The sequence below is a fragment of the Aquarana catesbeiana genome, linkage group LG04, assembly GCF_042186555.1.
Source record: "Aquarana catesbeiana isolate 2022-GZ linkage group LG04, ASM4218655v1, whole genome shotgun sequence".
Classification (NCBI taxonomy): Eukaryota; Metazoa; Chordata; class Amphibia; order Anura; family Ranidae; genus Aquarana; species Aquarana catesbeiana.
In genome coordinates this window covers 396,060,101-396,088,013 of record NC_133327.1, presented here as the reverse complement: position 1 = coordinate 396,088,013, position 27,913 = coordinate 396,060,101, and the positions used below count along the sequence as shown (strand labels likewise).

The window sequence follows — 27,913 nt, the reverse complement described above, 5'->3', positions numbered from 1 at the left end:
TATTGGAAACTATTAGAAAAAGGTGATTTAAAACAAGGGGCAAAAAATCCACATCTGAACAAAGAATCATAAACAAACAATAAGATGAACACTTTTGCAAAGTTGTACCATCTTTACCTCATATGACATGACTCTTAGCCTAGATGTATGAACAATGTCCAGGCTAGGATGAAAACAACAAAGATAATTATGAAATATTGCCACAGGACTTATCATGACTATTGATCATAGAATGTCTAATCTTTTCTCAAGAGGTAGAAATCAATGTAAAGTGCCCTTTTAGGTAGCAAACATTGTAATGGGGAATCCTAACACCTATAGTACATAATGCTCCCTTTGAATCCCGATCACTGCTGTAAATTGTTTCCAGTTACAGCTAAAATGTCAGCAAATAAAAACACTGAGGTTATAGGGATCAGGGAGTGAGCATGCTTTCCTGGCTGCATCCACATGTCTTTCCTTGATATGATACACATGCATTCTAGCAAAAATGTCCCTTGGTACTTTGTCAAAGAAACATTTAGGTTCAGGAATACTGTGTTGTTCTGTCAATAAAGAAATCTAGAGCAGACTGTGTAGGAAACATAACTTTAAACATTTGAGTGAGATATTGGATTACCTTTGCTTGTATCACTGATATGGGAGCTTAGATATAATTTCTGTGGGACCTATCTTCCAAGTCCACCAACTTATCTTTTTTCTACTTAAAGTCATCTTTTTGCTCTTTGTGAATCCACAAATTCATGAAGGGATTGCTGTAAGGCCTCCAATTTTTCTCTCCATATGATTTGTGTGTTCCTCCAACTGATCAATATGCACTTGCACATGGGAGATATAATTACTAATATTTTGCTGTAATGAGCATTTCAGGAAAAGTGGCATGTCCTTCAGGACACTCTCTGTAGCTAATGTTTCAGTAGCAGGTTAGTTAAACAATATGTCCCCAGCAACATTTGTTGTATCTGCCTATGCAGCCTGACATAAGGAAATAATTGCACATTTTTTACTTATAGATCCATTGAAGGCAAAGGATGCTGAGGGGATTGATGGCAAGGATCTCTTAGGTGCTGTTTCTGCAGTGTACTCAGCAGTGTACCCCCTAAATTGTCATCCATCGGTTCCTGGGAGCAGAGAGGGACTGGGAACTGCCACTACTGAATGAGCAATCACCATTTTGTGATCCCTCCAGCCCTGCTGCTGCAAAGACATTAGAAAACTTATGGAGCTGTGACCTCCTTGGTTACCTTTAGGGACTTCCTTAGGGTTCTGCGGGATGAAGAGATTCACTGTGGGTGCAGAATAGTATCACAGGTAGTTGCTAAGGGTAGCTAAGTATTCAGGAGAGCTAGAGCCATGTCCCCCTCCCTCCACAGAAATATTCTTATACAAAGGAACATGTGTAGAATAGGGACCTTCATCAAGACTTCATCAAGAAAAAACTGTTTCTGGTAACAATGGGCAACAAAGGTTTTGCTTCCTCTTGTTATGCTAGCCATAAAAATAACCTTTAATTTATCCTATTCTTTATATAGAAATCGGCTGTTTTTGGTATTTGTAATTCGCCATACCAGTTGGCTATGCTGCACATATGAAAGAAACATATGAAAAACATGAAACTGTTGTTGAAGCACATCCAGTGCACCAAGTACAACTAGAATATCTTTGCAGATCTAAGAGTAGTAGTTTTGCTACTTGTAATGCAGCTCGGATATACCAAATACAGTTGTTACATATGTGAATGGGACAGCCATGTAAGAGAGTCATATTACATTATAAAGAAATGGCCACACTAAAAGATTTTGGTTCCAGGAGATAAAAACATGGCACATGAGCCACTTGTTGACCCTACAAAGATAACAAAGACAAAAAGTGTAGCGCTAAAAAAGTAATGGGCCGAAAGCAATATGGGCTGTGGGCCCAAATAGCACCAAATAACTTCAAACAATGAATTAGAATAAAAAAATGATTTTAACACACATAAAAAGTGACACGATTAAAGTCAACACAGGTAATAGTGCAAAACCTCAATATATATATATATAGTCCCAGTCTATATGGTTGAAGTTGTGAAACTCATCAGTGGAAAAACTCCAATGTAAAGAAATGTGTCTGTCCAAATATTGTGAGGAAACCACATAAGAAGAGGAAGCTTACCAGAATGTTTGAACACGCCAGAACGTATGTTCTGCGTGTCAAACAGGCTTGTGTTAAGGTGGATAAACTCTGGACCTGTCGATTTCATAGACTGAAGATTCACAATTTTCAGTCAGGTGGGAACGTATGGAAAGTAACCTCTCATGCGAAAACGATGCTCAGAAATCCACAAACGTATGAAGGGTGGCAAAGGAGAAAACAAAGAGGGACCACATAGTGTAATTCCGTAAATAAAAATTCATGATAAATAATAAAGAAAGAAGTTTGTGAGAACTCTGTGTGAATATGAGCAGCAAAATAACTTCATTCTTCTAGCATTATAAAGAAGAAGAGAGTGCGCTGCATTAAACAATTTAAAACATTGCAGCATGACGAATAGTGCTAGATACATTCCGAACGCTAATTTTACCAGGCCGAGCAGTTCCGTCTCTGAATTTATTCTGAGCATGCGTGGCACTTTGTGCATCGGAATTGGCCACACACGGTCGGAATTGACGTGATCGGATTTTGTTGTCGGAAAATTTTATAGCCTGCTCTCAAACTTTGTGTGTTGGAAATTCCTATGGAAAAAGTCCGAAGGACCCCCCACACAAACAAGCTCCGATCGCACATTTTCCAGGACCACAGGACCATAATAAATGGAATAATGTACCCGATTCTCCGCATCCTCTCCAGCAGAGGGATGTATGTGAAGGATAAAACTTAGAAAGTTTGAATGGAGTAAGATACCAGGAGTGCACTACTTTCTGGAACAGTTCCCAATGATTCACGCACCTAGTTGAGGCATAAGTAATAGAGAACATTTTTTTCCAATAGGTATCTGTAAAGGTCTTGGCTAAGGTCGCCTCCCATTTGGTAATGGTAGTGGACTTTGAAAAGGAATCCTGTGCATTGAACACTCTATAGAATAGGGAGATCCCTCTTAATGGAGTTTTAGCTTCTTGGGGGAATGTAAGTATTGTGGTTGGTATGTCTAAGTGTTTGTGAAGGAAGGTTCGAATTTGTAGGTAAGTAAAGTGTGCTAAGGGGGGAAGGTTAAAGTGAGAGGAGAGATATGCAAAAGTATGTAGGGTTGTTCCCTGGTATAGGTCTTTCATTGGGGTAAGTCCTTTAGATTCCCATAAATTCAGGTCAATGCAGGGTATAAAGTGATGGCGTACTGACAGTGGGATAGGGAGTTTGCATAGTGACCCTGTAGATGGAGATGAAAGGGGAGTTTCTAACCACATCTTGATAGAGGTTTGCACTGTTGGGATAGGGGAACAAGGAGGTGGAGCTCCTATCTTAAGAGCAATTAGGGTTGATGTAGGATTTTTAGGCAGAACAGTTTTGGATTCCATGAGTTCCCATGTTTTATGCTTGGGGGCATCCACCAATATTTAATTTGATCTATAACGCAGGCTTTGTAATAAGCCGTAACATTGGGGACACCCATTCCCCCATTCTACCTATGCCTCATCATAATGTTGAGAGAGCATCTAAGGGGATTGTGGTTCCATATATACTGTGTGAAAAGTTTTTGGATGGAGGTACGTGGCAGGGGGATTGTTAAGGGGCGGAATAGGTAAAGCAGTTTAGGTAGAACGAACATTTTCAGGGTTGCTATTTTCCCTGCTGTTGAGAGTTCTTGGGTTTGTAAATGAGAGAGTTGTTGGGGTAGTGAGTCCAGGAAAGGTTTAAAATTATGTTCGTAAAGCTGTGATGTATGTGGGTTCAGTTGAATGCCTAGAAATGGTAGCGAATGAGGGGACCAAAGAAAAGGAAATGTTTTGGATAAGGTCGACTTCAAAGGGGCTGGGATATTAATACCTAGGATTTGGGACTTTGTTGCATTCAATTTGTAGTAGGACACTGCACTGAACTCGTCTAATATTGTCTGTGTCGCAGGTAGTGATGTTTTGTGGTTGGAACGTATGAGCATGACATTGTCCGAGAAGAGGCTTATTTTGTGTTCAGTTCCTGCTATAGAGAGGCCTGTAATGTCAGGGTGGGACCTAATACTCTCTGCTAGCGGTTCCATGAGTAGTGTAAAAATCATAGGCAATAGGGGGCATCCCTGCCTAGTTCCATTCGTTATTCGTATTGGTTTGGAAGTGATCCCCGAGGTTAGTATGGTGGCTGAGGGGGTGGAGTATAAGGATAGGTTAGCGGTCTGTAATCATCCAAGAATGCCAAATGTGTCAAGTACTATCTTAAGATATCCCCAGTGGACCCTATCAAGTGCCTTCTCTACGTCCAAAGAGAGGAGCAGAGAAGGCGTCCGAGAAGGTCCAGCCTGGGAAATTAGATTGATGAGGCGTCTGGTTCCACCTGGGACAAAGCCCACCTGGTCAGGGTGGATAAGGTGTGGTAAAATTTGTTGCAATCTAAATGCTAGAAGTTTGGCAAAGATCTTCACATCCGTATTGAGAAGGGATATAGGTCTGTAGTTAGCAGGACAGGTGGGGTCCTTATTGGGTTTGGGAATCGTTACTATCACGGCTCTCAACATTTCGGGAGGGAAAGATCCAGAGGAGGAAGCAAGATTGAAGACGGCTCGTAGATGAGGGGCAGTTTCATTAGGGAGACATTTATAATATTCGTTTGAGAAACCATCATGTGGTTGGGGAGTTTTTTGATGATCAAACATATTTCCTGGGTTGTGAATGGCTGGGAGATGGACCTGAGAAGATCGTTAGTAAGGCTAGGAAGCTTCACTTTGCTCAAAAAATTATTAATAAGCTTAGGAGAGAGTTGGGGAGTGGCCTTATCAGTGCTGAGATCATAGAGTGATTGATAGTAATCCACAAAGTCATTGGCAATATCTTTGGAGTTGAAAAGAGTTTTGTTGGATAGGGGGTGATTAAGGGTAGCTATTTTGTGCTAAAGCTGTTTCGCCTTGACTTTTTTAGCCAACCAAGCTCCTGTTTTGTTATTTAGGCCATAATAGTTAGCTTTGAGGTATTTTAGGTGATTTTCAAATTTATAAAGTATCAAGGATCTTAGTTTTTGTCTCTGCTGGAGAATGTCATTAGTTCAACGGGGAGTCGGGTTATCTTTATTATCTCGTTCTTTTGTGGCTATAGATTGGAGCAGGTAGTCAAGCTGTCTCATCCTCTGTTTCTTGGTGTATGAAGCCAGTTTAATTAATATCCCTCTCATATACGCCTTATAAGTATTCCACAGAGTATACTTACTAATGTCTGGAGTATCATTATACAGAAAGAAGTTGTGATATTCTTGCACAATCTTTTGGTACAATTGCTTGTTCTCCAAGAGGGAGGCGTTCAGTCTTCATAATGGAGGGGGGGAGTTACGAAGTTTGTAGTCAAATTCTGGTGTTAAAAAAAAGTCAATGTGGGAATAAGAAGATTGGGCTGCAGATAAAAGGTAAAGTCCTTCTCAGACCTGTGGAAACAGCGCCAGATGTCATATAACTCATACTTGTGGAGTAAAGGGGCTATGGAGTGTGCAGATCTCCTTGTAGAGGTGGTAGAGTCTATGGCAGGGTTAAGGATTATATTGAAGCCACCACTGATGATTAGGGTGCCTTGTTTTTCCTCCAGGGCCTTGGCAAGTAGCGGGGCTAGGAATCTCCTCTGTTTCGTGTTTGGGGCATAAAGGTTGACTAGTGTGAAAACCGTTTGGTTCAGCTCACAAATGAGGATGATGTATCGTCCCTGGGGGACCGGAATGGTGCGAATGTGGCGAAAAGCAACAGGGTTCTTGATGGCAATAAAAACCCTGCAAGCCTTTTTGGGGCCATTTGCTAGGTATAGATGAGGGAAATGTTGGAAATTCAGTCGTGGACATTTGTTGGCAGTAAAATGAGTTTCCTGAGCAAAAATTATGTCTGCTTTTAGGGAGCGAGCTTCCTTTAACAGTGCTGTACACTTAAAGGGGCTATTGAGGCCTTTAGAGTTAAGAGACATAACCTTTAGGGGCATGGAGGGAGTTTGTTATAGGCTAGGGCTTGGGTCCCATATGAGACTGTGTCATATTGAGGAAGAAGGGGAAAGGAGTACCTGATGGGTGGGAAGTTCAATATCCGTGATTTAATGTCGCAAACGGTAGGGTTGTTCAGGTTGATCACTTCTGACGAGATAGGTAGAGGTTCCACAGATCCAAAAGGTAGTACAGTTGACATAGTCCGCTGGTAGCGTCCGTGCGTGCAGTTCTCAGCATCTTGAATGGTGACTAGAAGGGTACAGAGTGGTAGGTGGAGACAAACAGAAATAACATATTTAAGAAACTCCTGGCAATGCAGGCACAATGGGCAGCCGAGGCTGCTATAGGATCGTAGGGGGCATGTAAACTAGCAGTGCTGCCCATTGAACTATGAAAGAAAACGGAACAAACTAGGTGGACGAGCTCCCAGCCTCATGCTAATGCAAGATGTATGGTAACAGGGAGAAGCTCAATTAAGGGCAAAAGGTCCCTGTTAGGACCATTCAGCTTGCAGGTGTTCAGGAGAGGACAGAGCTGGAGGCTGCGCATCAGGAGGGAGAAATTGCCACTGTTTAAAGATTTGAATGCCTTTGTCCACGCTATATATGGGGTATGTTTTGCCATTCCAAGTGACAAGCAGTTTAGTGGGGAAACCCCATCAATAGATGATGCTGTTTTACGTAGGATTTTTGTAAGTGGAGTGAGTTTCTTTCTGTTCATCGCTGTCTGCTGTGATATGTCTGTGAATAGGAAAATACCAATAAATTCTTCTGGAACTGCCCGACTTTACTTGGCCGCCGCCATGACACGTTCTTTCACATGGTAATAGTGAATGCGTGCCAGTGTGTCCCTGGGCGCAGTGTCAGGTAGAAACTTGGGTTTAGGTATGCAGTGGGCTCTATTGACACATAGTTCGATGTCACTCAGGGACGGAATTAGGGCCTTCATGAGGTGCTGCACAAAATTAGTGAGCTCATTGGGGGGTATGGTTTCAGGTATCCCCTAAATTTAATGTTGTTTCTCCTTGAGTGGTCTTCTAAGTCTGCCATTTTGTTTTGAAGGCGCTGGAGCTCAGATTCCTGGTCAGCGTATGCATCAACAAGATCGTTGTGTGCGGAATAGAGATCTGCCATCTTTGATTCTAAGTGCTGGATTTTATCAGTATGTGAACCGTATCATTCAAGGGTGCAAACATATCTGAAAAGTCACTGTATAGTGTTCTCCTGAGTGAGCATATTCTTCATTGTGTTTTCTGAGATGGTTTGCTCTGTGGCTGGGAACAGCTCTATAAGGGACTCCTGTTGTTTAGCCTGCATTGAAGCCTGTGAGAGAGCTTGCTACAGCCCAGGAGAGAATTCATCTTCCTCTCTACGTAGCCTGGATTTCGCTGGGCTGCGGGTGGTGGGAGTAGAAGGGGGGGAGAATTCTCTCAGCTCCTCAGGGTGGGTTTCTGCCTGTCTCCCTGCAGCTGGATGGGCAGTCTGTGTGCGGGCCACTCCACTGGAGCTAGGTCTGGTGCCATTTTGCCTACCTTGCGGTGTAACCGCCGGGTAGAAGTCTGTGAGGCGCTGGGGCAGTTTATTAGCCTTCCGCTGTTTCGTCACCTCTCCCGCGATGCTCGGCAGTGTAGGCAGCACACAGTGCCTCTGCCTGTCATCGCTGTGTGTTGCTGAGAGTGTGAGGGAGCTCTCAGTTAAGCGGTCATCTTCTCCGCCCACTGGACATGCTCCCAAAACTGCCCATTTTAAATAGTGCCCATTGCCCGAAAAATGAGAGTGGGAGGTTGGACCAAGCCTCTAACTCACCCACAATTTTTGATATCAGAGGAGGGTAGTTGAGATAGAGAGGATGGTTCCTTTCCTATTTGAATGCCTAAATATGTGATGTGTTTCTTGTTAATGTGGAAGGGAGACAATGTTCATGACTTGCATGAACCTAGAGGGAGAATTTCGCTCTTGGCAAAATTTATTTTCAGACCAGAGCATTTGTGGAAGGAATTGAAGATCGATTGTATGGCGGGAATGTCTGTTTGGGGGATGAGGAAAATATCAGAATATCATCTGCAAAAAGGGCGACTCGCAAGTCATTTTCTCCGAATGGGATTCCATGGATGCTTGCTGTGGAGCTAAGGAGTCGTGATAGAGGTTCGATGGCCAGATTAAATAATAGGGGAGAGAGGGGGCAGCCCTGTCTTGTTCCTTTATGTAACCAGATGGGATTAGATTGAACACCAGCAGCTATTTCCATAGCCGTCGGCACCAAATACAGGTTGTAGGAAATGATAAAAGGGGCCAGATATCCTTAATTTTTGCATCACTAGGGATAGCCTTCGGAAGCTGACATTATCAAATGCCTTTTCAGCATCTAAGGTGACAATCGCCCCATCTTCAAGGGAGTGTTGTTTTGTGTATTTTCTTAGGTTGGACGTGGCTGACCTACCCTTGGTGAATCCCAACTGTGCAGGCTGAATAAGGGATGGCATGATATTCGCTGAACGGGAAGCTATAATCTTAGAGAGTATTTTGGAGTCTATGTTTAGCAACGATATTGGGCAGTGAGACCTTGGCTGCTGTGGATCCTTCCCTTTTTTTGCAATTAGTTTTATGTTTGCTTGGTGTCCTGTCCGGAGGTAAGGGCCCTCATCCCATATTCTGTTGTAGACAGAAAACAGGGAGGGGGTGATCTCCTCTTTTAGCAATTTAAAAAACTCAGGGGTGTATCCATCAGGGCCAGGGGCTTTGCCGCTTGTCAGGCCTTTAATGGAGGCCAAGATTTCTCCCTCTGTGATAGGGGAGTTTAAGGTGATTAGCAAATCAGGTTTAATCCGTGGGAGGGGTGTTGATTCTAGCCATTTGGTCGCTTCGCAGGGGTCTATCGGTTCTTGTGCGTAAAGGTTAGCGTAGAATGTTTCCAAAGTTTTATTAATATCCTTGGGTGAAGAGTAGAGAGGGCCGTCGGGGTTATACAAGGACGTGATATGGGTTGGGAGGTATGTGAATCTTGAGAGTCAACCTAGTAATTTCCCTGCCTTATTTCCAAATGTGTGGAATTGTAATTGTGCATGAGACATTTTCATACGCTCTAGATTGTTTGCCCAGATATCAAAGCGGTCCTTGGCTTCCTGCCATGCCTTATGATTTTCTGGAGTGTTTCGCTCGGTAAGTCGTTTCTGGGCATTATGTAGGCTAACACTTGTCTCTAGGTATAATTTTTGGGTGTTCTTCTTGTAGGCCGTTACGAAGAATATTACTGAAACTGATCTTCCATCCTCATCGCTATCTATGGATACCACATTGCATCTTATTTTTTTATTTAAGAGTATGATTGTGCCTGCTTTGTGGCCTTTAGATGCTGACCCTATTACCCTGCCTACACATAACTTCCGCAATCAGAAAAAGTGGCTTTCTGCTAGGTTTCTGTGCAGCAAGGCATCTTGGCTTTCTGCTAAGTTTCTGTGCGGCAAGGCATAGGTGTGTCTCCTGGAGCAGTGCTATGTCAGATTTGAATCTATTTGGGTGTCTGAGGACCTTTATTCTTTTTGTTGGGGAACGCAGCCCTTCTTTACATTCCAGGATATTATACTAAAGTGGACATGGATTAGATTAAATGAAGATAGTGTATGAGGTTGTGTGAGTGAATTACCTGCTTGGAATGATATGCAAATGGAGACTGGCGTGGTGTTTAAATTTTCTGGATTCTTAATCAAGGGAACCATCCCTTCTTGAGAACGTGAGGCATAAAGGAATAGAAAAGGAAAGAAAATTAAAATAGAGTAAACTTGAGATACAAATATTGCTGTGACTTCACTTTTTTCCGTATGCTCATTTCACCAGCGGTCGGACTGCAATTTCGCAGGCAAGAAAAATGTGTTGTTGAGGTGGGGCATCACTCCCCAGAAAGTATGGTAGATCTGGGAGAAGGTCTCCACCATTCCCTTGCTTGCATGATTTCCCTGTTGGTTAGACCAAGTGGCTAAGGAGAATAGTGGCCTCGCCTGAGAGAAGACACAGGGTGGGTTCTGGCAACAAGAAACATAACAAAGAACAGTTCAAAACATATGAAATAGATGAAACTCGGAACATAAAAAGAGTGATTCAATGGGGGAAAACTCAAATGAAGAATAACGTGTGACATTTCTAGGTTTGCACTGTGTGGACTGACCTAGAGGTGATAGGTTCCTGACGGATCAGGACTCCAATAGAAAGGATATGTCTGTCACATCAATGGGTGATGGGCTTTCTTTAAAGGTCGATTTCAGTGAAGAGTGAGTTGATCAATTGAAGAGGTATGCTTTAGACGTTTTGACTGATCCTTCCTGGGGCTCCTTAGCTCCCTGGGCCCACTTTTCACTTTTTCTGCATATGTGTCAGAAGATGGATGCTTGGCTGGAGATGAACGCGAATGCAGGAAAGCGGTTACCTTTTCAGGGGACTAAAAAGTGAGCTGTTCCCCATCAGGGGAACAGCTCACAGACGAAGGACTTGCAGCTTGCAGACGAAGGACTGCAGGGTAGGCTAATGTGAAATGAATGCTGCGTTTGAATAGCTCTGCTCACACGGGTTGGAAATCCTTGCGTTTGCGGGATACCTCGTCAGAATAATGCACGAAGATGAGGAGCTTGTGGCCCTCTATCACCATGGAGCGCGCCTTCTGAAAGCTCTGCAAAATATCCGTGCGGTCTGCATAATTCAGGTATTTCGCAATGATTGGCCTTGAGCGATTGTGTTCATTTGCCAATGAGCCCTTTCCAGGGTGCATCTGCGGTGTAAGCCAAGGGCTTCTGGGAGAGCAGAGGTGCAAATATCAAGGAGTGAACCATGCTTGAATGACTCCGGGAGTCTTATTATCTGGAGTTTGTTCCTTCTGGAATGATTTTCCAGATCCTCCATTCATTCATGCAGATGTTGCTGGGCGTGAATGAATTTATCTAAAGCCGCATTCATAGTATATTGGTCATCTTCCAATGAGGATATACATTGCTCAGCTTCCATTATCCTCTGAGAGTGGTCTCCTAGCAGGTGGCGTAGCTGCAGGATGCCTGCTGATACCGCTCTTTCCACTGCGGCTGTTATTGTGGGGGAGAGCAGGCCTGCTACCACCTGGGCTATTTTATCATAGGAGACTGGAGCCTCCTGGTTCCCTGTCCCACTGGCATCCATATCCTCAGTGTAATTGACTCCCTCACAGGGGTTACCTGTATGTTGTGGCTGCAGATCGCTTTTTTGTGAGAGGAGAGGCAGACGCTGCAGCGGCCAACTTATGTCTCCCTGGAGCACCTGAGGGAGAGGGAGAAGCGTCTCTCAAACGATATCCGGAGCGGGATTGTGACTGTGAGAGATACTGCTCCATCCACAGCAGCACAGGGGTTTATGTGGAGTTTATCTGGAGGGGGGAGCTGCCCCGGGACTTAATACGCTGGTTTTCTTCTGCTGGTTGAGCGGAGCCGCTGGTCTCCCTGTCTCCTACACACGGCGCCGGAACCGGAAGTCCGACAGATGTTTCTAAGAATAACTGACGTAAAGAAGTGGTTGAAAATCCTCACATATACCCAGTGAAGTGACTGGTCTCAAGTGATATACAGGGATGAAACAAATCCTTGTACATAATGTGTACCGTTCATCTGCAGCCATCTCTTCTTGACATTCATTAAAAGTGCAGAATTATACATAGGATCTCAAACTCTGAAAAGAAGGAGGTAAAGAGCTGAAACTAAACTCTGCAGTTATCAAGAACAGCTCTGTGCCCTGATTGGAGGTAAGGAACATGCCCACTTCCTCACAGTACACAAAGTAGATGTAGAGCTAAGGATATCAGTCACAGACTGTGTGCTGGAATTCTCCTCCCACGTCACCTTTTTAAATCTTATGACTCATGCAGATAGCAGAGGAAGGAGGCAGCAGAGATAAATCACATTCAGTGCTTTGGATAGAGACAAGTACACTGTATGGAAAGATGTGCTTTGTTCATATGTCATAGCAGACATTTTAAGGAAGGCATTTTTGTTGGCCCACTGATCAGATATGTCACCAATAAAGTTCAAAGATCCATTAGTGTGGCTAAGGAAAATCACTTCCACGTTCAAGGATGTTTTTGAGATTTTTCTTGACAGCTACAGAGCACCAAACTATAATCAGCTGGTTGACAAACTGTTTGCAGCATGCAAGACCGTGAAGTGCAACATGCCCAGAAGATTCATTTTTTGAATTTATACTTGGACTTTTTTCCTGAAAACATAGCTGCAGCTAGTGATGAACATGGTGAAAGGATTCACCAGGACATTCCGCAATAGAACAAGGTATCAGGGGAACTTGAATCCATCAATGCAGGATGACTATTTTTGGACACTCCATTAAGATGCATCAGACACTGAATACAAATTAATATTAACAGCAAAACACTGTTAGCACTGCTGAACCAATGCAGCATAGTGGAAATATTATGTAATTAAATACATTATATACATAAAAGTTAATTTCATATTTCTGAAGAATTCTATGTGATATGGTCATTCAATTATATTTGTGTTCACTTTGAGTTTATCATAATCACCAAAAGTTGTATAGAAAGCAAAACATTTGAAAAGATTTGTTGCCCAGATGTTTTGCTGTTCAGACCACCGTTGCTCTGGTTATACAGTCCTTACAATGCTTGCATCTTTACTATATTTTAGCTTAGAGCTCAAAAAGTCTATGCCTAGTTTCTTAAAACCATACAAACTTTATAAAAGTTTTGAATATGTATTAGATTGAGACATCCCTCTATACTGTATGTCCCATTTACATGCTTTCTGTCAGCTGTTCTTTTTTAACAATCTGATCAAATTTCCCTTTGTTCCTTGAAAATCAATGCCTTTACAGAACATATAGGGAGTAACTTAGAGAGTAAACTTTATCAGCTGGACTGCTTTTTTTTTTCACAATAGCTCTTTGTGCACATCAATTGCTGCAGATTAAGTAAAATCAGCATCAACAATAAATATACAGTACCTTCAAGAAACTTTTAAAGTGTGGGAAACTTTCTTAAGATTAGAAAAACTGCTCATTCTTGGATGCCTTATCGCATCCTTGCCCCCTAAAAAAAACTGACCAGCATTCACTTGCGAAGCCTGCAAGAGCCTGAAACCAGACTTTCCCACCAGAGACTTTACTTTGCTTATTAGTGATGAGCTAAATGTACTTGAGTTCAGGTGAGGGTGGGTTTGCAAATATCAAAAAAATTCATTTAACAAATCTGAACCCCATTGAAGCCAATGGAAACTGACTGTTAAAAATCAGTTCTGGCCATTTTCTAAGCCAATAGGCAAAAGATTGTGAAACAAATGACACATCACTCTCTGTGTACAGAGCTCTGTGTTGAATCTCAACACAGAGCTTTAAGCTGTGAATGTACACAGCCGATAAGCATGTTCCCAGCCATGAAACATTGGTTGGGACTTGCTGACAGGCTACCCATTGCGCCCCCTAAACCCACAAGTAGGCAGCAACGTACCAGTACATAACTTTACCTACATCAGTCGCCTGTCATGGCTCTATGTCTTTATAAATGTTAGTTTTATTGTAGTAGGCTGTATACATTAAACATGATGTTTAAATTACCAGTAGTTGACAGCTTAAAATGGATGTAAACCCATTTTTTTTTATATATATCATACTGTAGAGTATAAGATTTCCTATCATTTGAGCCCAGTTTTGCCACACAGAGTTAATCCATCTCTGAGCAATCCTCTTTTATTGTTCAGTAAGAAAAATCTTGACAAACTGAGAAAAACTTTGTCAAATCCTCCCCCTTGCTGTGAGTGACAGGTGATTTACATCTCGTGCACTAGCCTAAGACACATTAATTATTTTTTAATTCCCACCCCCACTCCTTTCTTCAGCAGCTCTGCAAGGATTGGCTGTTCCACACCTCAGCATGATTTGGCATGCTGAAGTCCTGTGGTTACTTTCCTGTCTTTTCTCTGGATGTTAGAGATCATAGCAGAAGTTCAGCAGAAGTTCAGTGTTAGAAATACACAGGAGAAATTGCATATTGACAAGGGGAGTGTAGAGGTGGGCGGGGAGTCTACTGACATCACGACTCCACCCTCCGAGCTCCAGACAACAGACCCACCCACAGAATATGCAGTTTTTTGGGTCTCATAACAGACAGAGGGGAGACATTTGACAGGTAAAGATACATGCAGGAGGCATGTATATCCTTATAGATAACCCCTATGGCAGTAGTTTAGAAAGGATGACATTGGGTTTACATCCACTTTAAGCTGCTTTACTTCTGTTTGTAAACAACAGCTGGGTATTTTCGTTATCTATACCAGACCCTTATTGTAGATAAGGGATTGATATAAATGTTATTGGGAACCCCATGAAAAAAAATGGTGTGAGGTTCCCCTCATAATTTGTATCTGGCCCTTCATGTAATTTTTTTTAAAACAATCCCAAATGCTTTGTCAATATAGCAAGGCATTCTTGGCCAATAAATGAATGGGACCGGATGACATCAGTGGGTGCCGGTGCCCTCAGTTTTCTTAACAACTTTGATAGGGGAAGAAGGAAGCTGTTATTAAATAGCAGTAAGAGAAAAACCTGCTACTATATATGATGTTCAGCTCCTGGCCAATGGTCTGGAAGTCCAGCATTTAAAGATCTTCCCTACTGCTCATCCATTCTTCTTGGAAGTTGCCATAGTTATTGGACAATATAGTCTTAGCAAGGTGCTTTGCAAATTCCAACCATCTGACTGTTCTTGTTTTAATACATAGGGAACTTTTGGTTAGGATACTCATGTTGGTACAGTAACTTGGGCAATTTAGGAGTGGTATCAACTGCTAAAGGTAACTCCACAAAAACTGTATACACCAATCACAAAAATCTTTAGTACCTGCGGACTTCATTTGTTCTGCTAACGTAGGCTGCCTTGTAGATTTTAATCTAACGGTTTGGTGGATGAGTAAGAGGGGGCGAAAACCACATCCTATTGAGAATCACAGAATGTGAAAACTAGATTGCAAATGGATGTTTAAGGTACCCAATGATTATTTGTAAATTACTTAACTTAAAACATTGAAAATGTATTATTAACAAATAGCATACACAGTAAAACAATGATGTTTTACATGCTATTTGTCAATAATAAATTTGATGTTTTAATTTAAATAATTTACATGTAATCCTTGGATACATTTAAAGTCTGTTAACTCTCTAGTTTGAAATAAAAAGAAATAGAGGGCGCACCGACCTAGTGCATTACCACAAATAGCGTTTATTAAAAAAGGTAAAACAGCAAATGGATACTCACAAACGAGCTTATACGTTAAGCATGAACAATAGCTGCAGGTGTGCAGTAGTGGACATCAGAATGTAATCGGGACCGGACATCAGACTGATGAGGCGATGGCTGACGCGTTTCTGGGGAGAACCCCTTTCTTCAGAGCCTAAGCGGGTGGTAACTCCTCGCAAGTGAGAGCTCCTCCATTTATGTGTGTATGCTTATGACCATGTGTCAGCCAGCACCAGCCCACAAAAAGCCACTCCCACCTACCCAGACCCAACCCTCCAAGGTGTATGGACCCACCCTGATGTCACTAGGTTGCCACAATGAAAGAATTGGCGCTAGTCCCCATACATCTAGGGCAAAGATGTGCCAATCAATCATTCATGAATCAATGGTTGAAGTTAGTAAAACATACTTGAAGTTGGTAAACCATATTGTATAGTATCATACTGGACATCTTAAGCAAGCAGAGGTGGTCTAGCCAAAGAAATATTCAGGCCACATCCCATGTACAAACAGTGAATGGGCAGAGGTGGCCAGGCAATAGCACCATTCATAACACTCCCGCAAACGCCGCACATTCAGGGATGCCAAAAAGGGAACCACACTTACTAGGATGTATGTCAGGGGATCTTCAAATGCCGTCTATCGCCGGTGGAACGCACGCCGCCTAGATGGACAGGAAGTGCGGACGCATTTGCGCTCCACCAGCGAGTTCCGTTTGTCCTGGACATCACCTCACTCGCACCTGCGCAGTGTACCCAGAAATGCGGGTGGATGTGCGTTCCACGTGCTACCTCCGGCCACTGGAACCTAACCGCTCACTCGGAGCGATGGTATAAGGATGCGCACGCATCCCCGCTATAGAGGCACGTCCAGAGCACTAAATATGGGATGCTGGTCATCCCCTGGAAGGACTCACCCGTATAGTGTGGGATAGGAGCGAGACCCTGAAGGGGAGGAGGGAAGGAAAAGGGGGAAGGGAGGGGGAGGGGGGGGCCAGATGAAGGGGGCTGATGCTGGAGACCCATAGAGCCGCACAGAGAACACAGACACACCAAATAAAAGAAATCAAACTCAAGAGATGGTCACTAGAAAGTCCCCATTAGAATATAAAAAAAAAAATTTTTTACAATATATTACAAAATAGCAAATATGAAATCATTGTAATCGATATAGGCATACCAGTATATATACATATAAAAAACCATTACATCCTAAATAAATCATAATTGATCATATTTGAGACCCTATCTACAGAATCTAGATACGTGTATGAGTGTACACACGCACGCCTTCTCAACAAGTATATATTAATTGATATTAGATGTCCATGAGGTGACTTGATCCAACATTAATTAGTCTAAAATAGGAAATATAACAATTAAAAAAATTAAAAATAACCAATATTAATACAAATAGTATTAAAATAGAACCACAAAGATTCTCATTAATAGATAATTGATAAATAATAATATCATAGCAGTTCATAGACAATAGAGGGATGGACACAACTCCTGTGCAAAGGAATGTACACTCGTGTCGACCCATTCTTGTTTTCATATGGAAATTTTATAAAACTGGATATATATATATATATATATACCAATGAGGCTATAACGGAACTTAAAACACCTAAAGTGGGTGTTGGATTCCTGATATGGGACTTTCTAGCGCCATAGACCCGCTGATATCTAATAAATTGCAAAGAATGTGGACTGTACCCAATGTGGAAACCACATATACTGTTGCAAATACATATAAAACATTACACATAAGACCACATAAATATAACCTATAAAGGAACCCCTATACTAAACGTACTGGACGACTATCTATGTCCTACAAGAGGAGGACCCCAACACAACCAGGTGGGGACCTTCTTAATCTTACGATGAATATTCTATACCTCCCATAAACATATGTGTGGTGAAGCATACCTCCATAGTAAAAGGGGGAGGGGGGAATAGAAAGGGGGGAGGAAAACAATCATCGTAAGTAATAGTGAATGATCGCAAGTAATAATAAGGCATTAAATGCTCAATTTTCCTAGATGGCGTAAGGGACCAAGATGGAAATCACAAGGGGGAAAGTGGCGGACTAACAGGAGTAGCACATGTCATAAGACACTATGCAATTCTATTTCTTCATTCAGGCCTTTCGGGGCCAGAGTCCCTAGGGTGAAGATCCAATAGGCCTCTCTAGTACACAATAACTGGTACTTTTTACCACTATCGAGATCATTGGGCATAGCTTCTAAGCCGAACACCCTAAGGCCATCTATACTACTGTTATGAGCTTCTAGAAAGTGCCTTGGTAGGGAATATTTATCCTTCTTGGTCAGGATATTGCTTCTGTGTTCGTTCATTCTAGTTCTCATGGGTCTAGAGGTTCGGCCAATGTACAAGAGGCCACATGGACAAAGGAGACCATAAACCACGTGAGCTGTACCGCAGTTGATGAATTGTTTTATCTTATAGATCTTACTATCAACTCCTACTATGTCTTTTTTTCTGTGACACATGTAGGTACAGTTGCCGCAGTTTGGACTCCCACATCTATAACTGCCTTTTTGGTCAAAAATTGTTGTCCAAGGGCTATTGAGTCCTCTGTTTTTGATCTTTTTTCACCCTACTTGGGGCAATTAAACTCCTCAGATCTTTAGGTCTTCTAAAAACCAAATTGGGATGTGAAGAAAGGCTTGTCTTCAGAACTGGATCCGACTCCAAGATCCTCCAATTCTTTTTGAAGATTTTGTGAATTAGGGAAGCCTTATTATTAAACCTCGTGCAGAAGCATACTTGTATTTGTTGTTGTGATGAATCTTCGTGGGGTCTCACCCTTCTTATGTTCTCATCACCAACGCTATCATACAACTCGAGATATTTCTTGAAGGCTTCCTCGATATGTTCATCTTTATATCCCTTTTCCTTGAATTTGGTCTTTAGAATGAGGCTTTGTTCCTCATAATCCTGTTTCAGGGTGCACGTCCGCCTAAGCCTGCAAAATTGACTATATGGAACATTGCGGATCCATCTCGGATGGTGATGACTGCAGGCATGGAGGTAAGAATTGCCAGTGCTTGGCTTAAAATGAGTTTTGGAATAGATACCACCAAGCTCGTCTACTCGCAATTCAAGATCCAAAAAGATCAGGGACTGGTCGTTCACTACATGTGTGAACGAAATACCAAAAGGATTTTCTGCACAATGTGCTTGGAACCTATCCAGCTCTTCATCAGTGCCACTCCAGATAATAAGGACATCATCGATGTATTGGGCGTATAATACTAAATTCCTTCCAAAAAGGTTTTTGGCCCAGATGTAGTTGAGCTCCCAGTAACCCATAAATAGGTTCACGTAGCTGGGAGCGAACCTGGCACCCATAGCGGTACCCTTCACCTGCCTATAGAAGCTATCCATGAACATAAAATAGTTATGAGTCAACGTGAACTCGATACACTCATAAAGGAAATGTGCTTGTGCAGGATTGAAGAGGTGTGCCTCAGCCAGGTAGTACTCTATAGCTCTTAAGCCAAATCTGTGTTGGATGGATGTATATAACGATGTCACATCCAAGGACAACCATCTATAACCTTTTTCCCATGTATATGTACTCAATACCTCAAGGGCATGGCTGGAATCCTTAATGAATGATGGCAAACTTGTTACCAACCCCTGGAGAAAATGGTCAATATAACTACCGAGGTTAATAGTCAGGCTGTCCATTCCCGCAATAATTGGTCTACCTGGAGGCTTCTCCATATCCTTGTGTATCTTTGGGATATGGTAGAAGTAAGGGACAACTGGATGTTTCGAATACAGGAATAGGTACTTGTTCTTGGTGATAACTTGATTGGCTAGTGCTCTATCGAGAAGCTCTTTAAGCTCTATATTGTAATTGGCCGTAGGATCCCAAGTGAGCCTTTCATATGTATCGGGGTCGCTGATCAATCTAGATGCTTCTTCTAGATATTGGTCTCTATCTTGTATGACCAAACCTCCGCCCTTGTCTGCTTTTCTGATTATAATATCAGAATTGTATCTCAGACTATTTAGAGGACCATCCAAAAAGGCTTCATGGCCTTTATTGTATTTCCAAGTGTTTCCACCACAGATCTTCCTAAACTCCTCCATTACTACCTCATAGAAGGTGGGTATAAAATTACCCTTATTCCAATGGGGATAGAAACTTGACCTTGGTCTGAAATTGGTGTTAATAATCTCTCCCTCAAGGATCGAAGGGGGAGTCTCATAGGTACACTCAAGATTTCCCTCTACATAGAGTTCTTCCAAGATCTCAAGTAATCCTTCATATAGGGACTCCATAGAGGCAGATGAAATACTCGTCTCAGGGTGATCGTCAGTTATTCCATTAAATTCCTTCAACCTAAAGTGACGCTTAACAGTGAGGTTCCGTATAAATTTATTCAGGTCGATGAAAAGTTCAAACAGATTTGGGGGGCTCTCTGGAGCATAATTGAGTCCTCTTCTAAACAATCCGAGTTCTATATCGGAAAGTTCGCATTTGGACAGATTGAATATTTTAATCGTGGAATGGGTCTCTAATTCCTTAGATTCCTTTTTGGAAGAGACTTTCCACCCTCCTCTACACCCTCTCCTCGTGGTCTTAGTTGTCTTCGAGTGTTTAAGGGTGATGGTAGTCGGGAAGCACTGCTTTTCTTTGCTGCAGGTACCATCTTTCCTGCAGCTCCTTCCACCAAAAATGGAACCTCATCATTGGATTTAGGTGCCTCAATATTGGTAGCATTCTCTCCTTTTCTCAAGGGATCCTGAGGTCTTGGTCTTTCAGGAGATTCCTGTGTGTTCTTAGCTGGTGCATCTTCAAGTGTATGTATCCCCATAGTTACATCATGTTTGATGGTATCTTTAGTGGAAAGGGAGTTACCTATATTATCAATGGCATGTCTGGAGCAGTCCCCCATTCTCTTTGCACCCTGATTATAGACTGCATTGGGAGCAGAGTCTAAGGGAAGTGCTGTTGTAGTACTGTGGGGAGGGAAATCGTCATTGACCCACCCACTGGAGGAACCACTGTTGGACTGATCGTGTTGTTCTTCTCTATTGGGATGTCTAATGGTGTTGGAGGAATAATTATAACTGTAGGAGTTGTATTTGTTTTTATTCATGTGTATGTGTTTGTTTCTATTTATATTATTCGTATTCTTATTCAGATGATGATTGATATTTTTCTTTTTCTTTTTATTGTTGGTCTTTTTGTTAGTACTGTAATTAGTGTTGATGCTAGAACCCCTGATTCAATTTCCCTTATAAGTACTATTGCTTGTATACGGAGCAACGATCACCTGATGTTGTTCTTGCTCCAAGCTCTCCTCCTGTGTAGGAGTAGGGGGTGAAACCATCCTATCCTTCTTCCAATTAAACTCCCGCCCTGTCATGTAATCCTGCCTATCCCTCTTGAATTTTCCTGATTTTCTAGTAATCAGGTCGGCCTCGAATTCTATAGTTTGTTCATTTATTTTCTTATCCCATTCAGTGAATGATTCTAAGTCTGTATAGGCTGCTAGCTGTTCCTGAATATTGGTGACTTCTAACTTGATGCTATCTAGATTTCTCTCCCTTTGTTTAATAATCAGGTTTAACCAAGATTTATTATAAGATCGCATCTCCCTAATCCATTCATCACCAATGTCATTGTCAAGGAAACTACACAACTTATTGAGTCTAAGACCTCTGGGAATCCTATTAACATCCAAATACTTTTGCAACAATATAATATCCCACCACTGGGTCATTTCACTCTCTAGCAAATGTTTGAGCTTATAAAAAGCTGATATCATCGCCTCCTCTCTATTTGGTGTAGTTTTAATAGTCTCAATGCTGTCAGGTCCTTCTGGTCGCAGTTCATAGTTATTAATACTAGTCAAAAATCCCTTAGCTAGGGATGCTCGCCTCAAATGCCTTTCTTCAATGGATAATACCATACTTGTTGATAGATGCTTGGTCCTTAATCACACACAGGCTTTTCACCCAGCTGCAGGAGTCCCCAAATATAACAAAACACAGACAAAAAATCTCTCTCCTGCACTCGAGTGACTAAAACCTCAATGATGATGATAAGGCCAAAATGCTTCAGTGGTGTCTGCCGTCTTGCAGCCCTCTTCAGAACATTGGGTATTCATGGGCTACAAAAAAAGAAAAAGAGGGCGCACCGACCTAGTGCATTACCACAAATAGCGTTTATTAAAAAAGGTAAAACAGCAAATGGATACTCACAAACGAGCGTATATGTTAAGCATGAACAATAGCTGCAGGTGCGCAGTAGCGGACATCAGAACATAATCAGGACCGGACATCAGATTGATGAGGCGATGGCTGGCGCGTTTCTGGGGAGAACCCCTTTCTTCAGAGCCTAAGCGGGTGGTAACTCCTCGCAAGTTAGAGCTCCTCCATTTATGTGTGTATGCGTATGACCATGTGTCAGCCAGCACCAGCCCACAAAAAGCCACTCCCACCTACCCAGACCCAACCCTCCAAGGTGTATGGGCCCACCCTGATGTCACTAGGTTGCCACAATGAAAGAATTGGCGCTAGTCCCCATACATCTAGGGCAAAGATGTACCAATCAATCATTCATGAATCAATGGTTGAAGTTAGTAAAACATATTTGAAGTTGGTAAACCATATTATATAGTATCATACTGGACATCTTAAGCAAGCAGAGGTGGTCTAGCCAAAGAAATATTCAGGCCACATCCCATGTACAAACAGTGAATGGACAGAGGTGGCCAGGCAATAGCACCATTCATAACACTCCCGCAAACGCCGCACATTCAGGGATGCCAAAAAGGGAACCACACTTACTAGGATGTGTGTCAGGGGATCTTCAAATGCCGTCTATCGCTGGTTGAACGCACGCCGCCTAGATGGACAGGAAGTGCGGACGCATTTGCGCTCCACCAGTGAGTTCCGGTTGTCCTGGATGTCACCTCACTTGCGCCTGCGCAGTGTACCCGGAAGTGCGGGTGGATTTCACACGCATATTAAAAAATCATATTAAAAAAATTTTTTTTTACAATATATTACAAAATAGCAAATATGTAATATATTGTAAACATTTTTTTTTTTTTTATATTCTAATGGGGACTTTCTAACGACCATCTCATGAGTTTGATTTCTTTTATTTGGTGTGTCTGTGTTCTCAGTGTGGCTCTATGGGTCTCCAGCATCAGCCCCCTCCCCCTCCCTTCCCCCTTTTCCTTCCCTCCCCCCCTTCAGGGTCTCGCTACTATCCCACACTATACGGGTGAGTCCTTCCAGGGGATGAGCAGCATCCCATATTTAGTGCTCTGGACGTGCCTCTATAGCGGGGATGCGTGCGCATCCTTATACCATCGCTCCGAGTGAGCGTTTAGGTTCCAGTGGCCGGAGGTAGCGCGTGGAACGCACATCCACCCGCACTTCTGGGTACACTGCGCAGGTGCGAGTGAGGTGACGTCCAGGACAACCAGAACTCGCTGGTGGAGCGCAAATGCGTCCGCACTTCCTGTCCATCTAGGCGGCGTGCGTTCTACCGGCGATAGACGGCATTTGAAGATCCCCTGACATACATCCTAGTAAGTGTGGTTCCCTTTTTGGCATCCCTGAATGTGCTGCGTTTGCGGGAGTGTTATGAATGGTGCTATTGCCTGGCCATCTCTGCCCATTCACTGTTTGTACATGGGATGTGGCCTGAATATTTCTTTGGCTAGACCACCTCTGCTTGCTTAAGATGTCCAGTATGATACTATATAATATGGTTTACCAACTTCAAATATGTTTTACTAACTTCAACCATTGATTCATGAATGATTGATTGGCACATCTTTGCCCTAGATGTATGGGGACTATCGCCAATGCTTTCATTGTGGCGACCTAGTGACATCAGGGTGGGTCCATACACCTTGGAGGGTTGGGTTTGGGTAGGTGGGAGTGGTTTTTTGTGGGCTGGTGCTGGCTGACACATGGTCATACGCATACACACATAAATGGAGGAGCTCTCACTTGCGAGGAGTTACCACCCGCTTAGGCTCTGAAGAAAGGGGTTCTCCCCAGAAACGCGTCAGCCATCGCCTCATCAATCTGATGTCCGGTCCCGATTACGTTCTGATGTCCGCTACTGCGCACCTGCAGCTATTGTTCATGCTTAACGTATACGCTCGTTTGTGAGTATCCATTTGCTGTTTTACCTTTTTTAATAAATGCTATTTGTGGTAATGCACTAGGTCAGTGCGCCCTCTTTTTCTTTTTCTTTTTTGTAGCCCATGAATACCCAATGTTCTGAAGAGGGCTGCAAGACGGCAGACACCACTGAAGCATTTTGGCCTTATCATCATCATTGAGGTTTTAGTCACTCGAGCGCAGGAGAGAGATTTTTAACTCTCTAGTTTGCACACTCTTTGGGTACCTTGTATCAGCCTGGAGAAAAGGTATCCAAGGTGACTAAGTTCTTCCACAATCCAGATTATGTGAATTCTTAACTACCATACAGTATATCATTGCTTTGACTAGTATTGTCTTCTCTGCATCTCTCCAACCAAACTAGGTAAAAGCTTGAAAGATTTTTGTTCTACCTCAATAATACTTCAAAATTTTTCCCAGAGAATACAGTTTAAACCCTACTAATAACAATGGACACATGTATTTAAAAATTAAAAAGAGTAATTCAGCCTTCAGATAATCAGTCAATTTGTGGATCACAATTATGTGGATTCCTAAAATATGTGATTCTCCACAAATCACCATCCCAACTCCTGCCTCCTCTCCTCCCACACCCCCCCTCCCTGTGACAATTGGGGGGATTCTCTCCTCGCACCTGCTGTCACAATTTGAAAACAGCAAGTTCTGTGAATGAATGAACTACGAGTACCATTGGCCGCTGGCTTGTAGTTCTCAATGAACAGTGAGGGCACTGGTGAGTGCACTTGTAGTCCATTGATCCTTCCTGCCATTTATTTATTTAGTGATTGATTGATTCTTCCTGCTTGCCCATATCGGAGGTAAGGGCAGAAAGTAATTTTAACAACACTGGACAGCACACATTGGGTATTTTTGACCCTCGGATTCCAACAATGGCACCAAATTTTCCCTATTAGCTCTAGTTTTTGAGATGCAGCATAAATGCCATATACCACTCTTCACTCAAAAAAAATCAGGATATATATATATATATAGATAGATAGATAGATAGATAGATAGATAGATAGATAGATAGATAGATAGATAGATAGATAGATAGATAGATAGATCAAATTACACCAAGGTGATTCAGGGAGCACAGTCATGAAGTAGCCATAACCTCTACGGTGCTTGATCTGCAAAAATAATAATTATATGAGTGGCAATATACACACACCTCCTATAAGATCATAACTATAATACAGTTAATAACTTACATTTTATAATTTGATGTTTCCAATGTAAAATTACAGTTGGAAGTATGTAAACACTCTCAATATATCTGCTAACTTATATGCAAAAACACAAACTACGTAACAGAAGAACAAGTGAAAAAGTTGATCAGCAACATCTTTTCAAACACTAACTAAAAAATTATATAAATATAACGATATCTAAGAAACTGATGCAATCTTGGCAATGCAATTTTCTGAATCAGCTCCCCAAATAGCCATATGAACAGATCTAAAAAGCAAGGCACCAAGAAAAACTTTTTTTTTTTTGGTTTGTGTAATAATATAAAATAATAAAAATAGTAATAATAATAAGAAGAAGAACAACAACAACAATATTTTAAGTAGGTTGTAGCATCAAAAAGTAACTGATAACATATGGGAATCACAAATGTTACATTTAAAATGCATTAGCAAGGAATTTATACATGGGATAGTAGGCAGCAGACATTTTTTTAAAGTTTATATATAATAAATTCAGTCCAAACAAGCAATTTTAATTTTGAAATAAATATATTTTATTGGATAACATATTTAGGCCACGACTATTTTTTTTGGTTTAATACATTTCTAAAATATTTATAAATGACTTTATTGTAACATTAACTTAAAATATAAAATAAATAAATAAAATCAACCTAGCCACTACAGCTCAGGCCGAATAAATTCTCACTTCTGAGTAAACAAAAACAATTTACCCCATGGAAAGGATTGTACACCACATAAAAAAGCCGCGACAAGGGAGAGGGGGTTGGGGAGCTGTCCTCTTCAGTTTTTTCTGGCAACTGCCAACTGTCATAAATAAAAGCCCCTATTTATAGGGGGACCATGCTGTATTTAAACATTCATTGGTGAGTTAAACTGACCTATCTTTAGTTAAATTTGAAATTGTATAAGATGTTATTGGATAATACATGCTATCCTATGAAATTGTCTTATTTTCAAAACTATTTAAATAACATGTCGCTGCCTCAGATCCCATGAAGAGAGGGGGGGGGCTATAAAATAGGCATATTTCCCCCCTTTTTCCTTTACATTAATGGATATTTTTCATGACCTAAAACACACCAAAAATTGTATGTCTTGTGCAGTCCAACCTGCAGCTTCATAAAGTCCCCGCTACTTCAACATGCTGTTGGAGATCCTTAGTGCTCACTTCACTGCAGTTCCTAAAGCAGACTTTTTTGCCAAAAAAGGTCCTGTATAATTACCTGATCAGTAAGCCTTTTGGGTAAGCAGTCTGTTACATGAGTTTCTGGAGAAATAAAACTCATAATTTCATCCTGTAGGAAATTTTGTGACAATAAAGAATGCACCTACAAAGATAACTTATAGACAGAATGTTGACTTTATTTTCAAAGAGAAAAGAGAACTGAAGAATTGAATTTAACAGACTTATTTAAAAAAACATTTATTTTCCTTGGACTGTTAAATAAAAAAATAAAAATACTGAGCAAATGTATTTTTTCACAAATCTTTTAGTAAAGAGAACACATATTCAACATGTCTTGTGTTGGATTTTTATTTCATAATACAGATCAATGATTTCTGTTCCCTGATGGTGCCAGGCCTTTGCAGTTCTTAAGCTTTGATACACAATTTAAAAATAATTTGCTTTTCATTTCTTCAATGTTCCATTATAGAGTTCTCCTCAGCATTGTTATTGACTGCATTTTGACAGTGATTTTTTAGGCTCAACCCTGTGCATTGCTCATACTGTTGTTATCATTTTAAATAAATTCATTTAACTTCTTTGAACAAATAACAAGTAAATCAATATATGTATTAATTGTATTTGTAGATAAACTGGAAGTTGCTGCTCCCAAGCAAGAAAAAAGTAAGTTTTGTTATTTTCCATTTTGCTAAGTATTATGAAACATGATCATTTCAAAATGATTGGGCTTTTTTTTTTAGAAACTTTAATTTTGTAGTTTCTAAAGGAAAATAAATGAAGACCTTGGTGGCTTTGGTAACCACACCACCTTTGTTTCTATTTTTTTTCTAATTGCATCAGTTGACCTTATGTTTCGTTGTTTTTTTTTTATATACAGGGAAATGGTTTATATAAAAATGTCTGTCATAATGTGTAAAACAACACACACAAAACATACACTATATTACCAAAAATATTGGGACACCTGCCTTTACACGCACATGAACTTTAACCTCCTTAGTGGTAAAATGTAAATTTTCAGGACCAAAAGCGGTAACCTCGAGCCACACTCGGGATCGCATTGCAGGATCCAGGCACAGTTACTTACCTTGTCCCCAGGATTCTGCGATGTCTTCCTGCTGTGTGAGCGAGCCGTGTCCCTGCTTGATTCATCACAGTGCCAAGCTCTGTTCCCTGTGAGTGTTGCGACGCATGGGAACGGAGCACGGCGCCAAATTCAAAAAGTTAAAAACACACAATACATACAGTACACTGTAATCTTACAGATTACATTACTGTAGCAAATTATTTCACATCCCTTTTCTCCCTAGTGGTTTGTCCAGTGCCATGCATGCAGATTTATGTTATAAATACTGTTCTTTCTGCTTGGAAACTGGAGATTGTCCATAGCAACCAAAAAGCATCCCTTTACATCAAAACGGTTTTAGACCAGCTAGAAAACAGTGCTAATAAATTAGAATCACTTGCAGAATTGAGTGATAGTAATTTGTGGGGAAATCCGTCATCAAACACTGAAAGTAATGACTGCGACAATTCTGCAACTGAGCAAATTTCAGTGTTTTTGATTTGATTACATTATTGAATAATTTTTATTATTATTTTATTATTGTTTGTTATAATTATGTATAGTTATTTATTATATTATAATTTATGATTTAGTGTTTCAAACTTTATCATACCAGGGATGTCTACTATTCTCTTGTTTGGACAGATTTAAGTGTGTTATTCCTAAGAATTATAGGTCTACAATATAAAACGCCAAATTTCCATGCATAAACATTGTACCGCTTTGAGCATCAAAAATCTGAAATAATCATACTGCCAGGGAGGTTAATGGCATCCCAATTTTAGTCCATAGGGTTCGATATTGGGTTGGCTTACCCTTTGCACCTATAACAGCTTCAACTCTTCTGGGAAGGCTTTCCACAAGGTTTCAGAGTGTGTCTATGGGAATGTTT

General features: G+C 41.3%; 1 protein-coding gene across 1 annotated transcript in view; it reads left to right on the top strand.

Annotated features, from left to right (window-relative positions):
- Window positions 1-27,913, top strand: part of LOC141141259 (uncharacterized) — a 1,017,917-nt gene that overhangs the window by 555,865 nt on the left and 434,139 nt on the right. Inside the window, exon 25 of the mRNA XM_073628940.1 lies at window positions 26,583-26,618. Coding sequence (XP_073485041.1) covers window positions 26,583-26,618 — 36 coding nt within the window. The remainder of the gene's footprint in view (window positions 1-26,582; window positions 26,619-27,913) is intronic.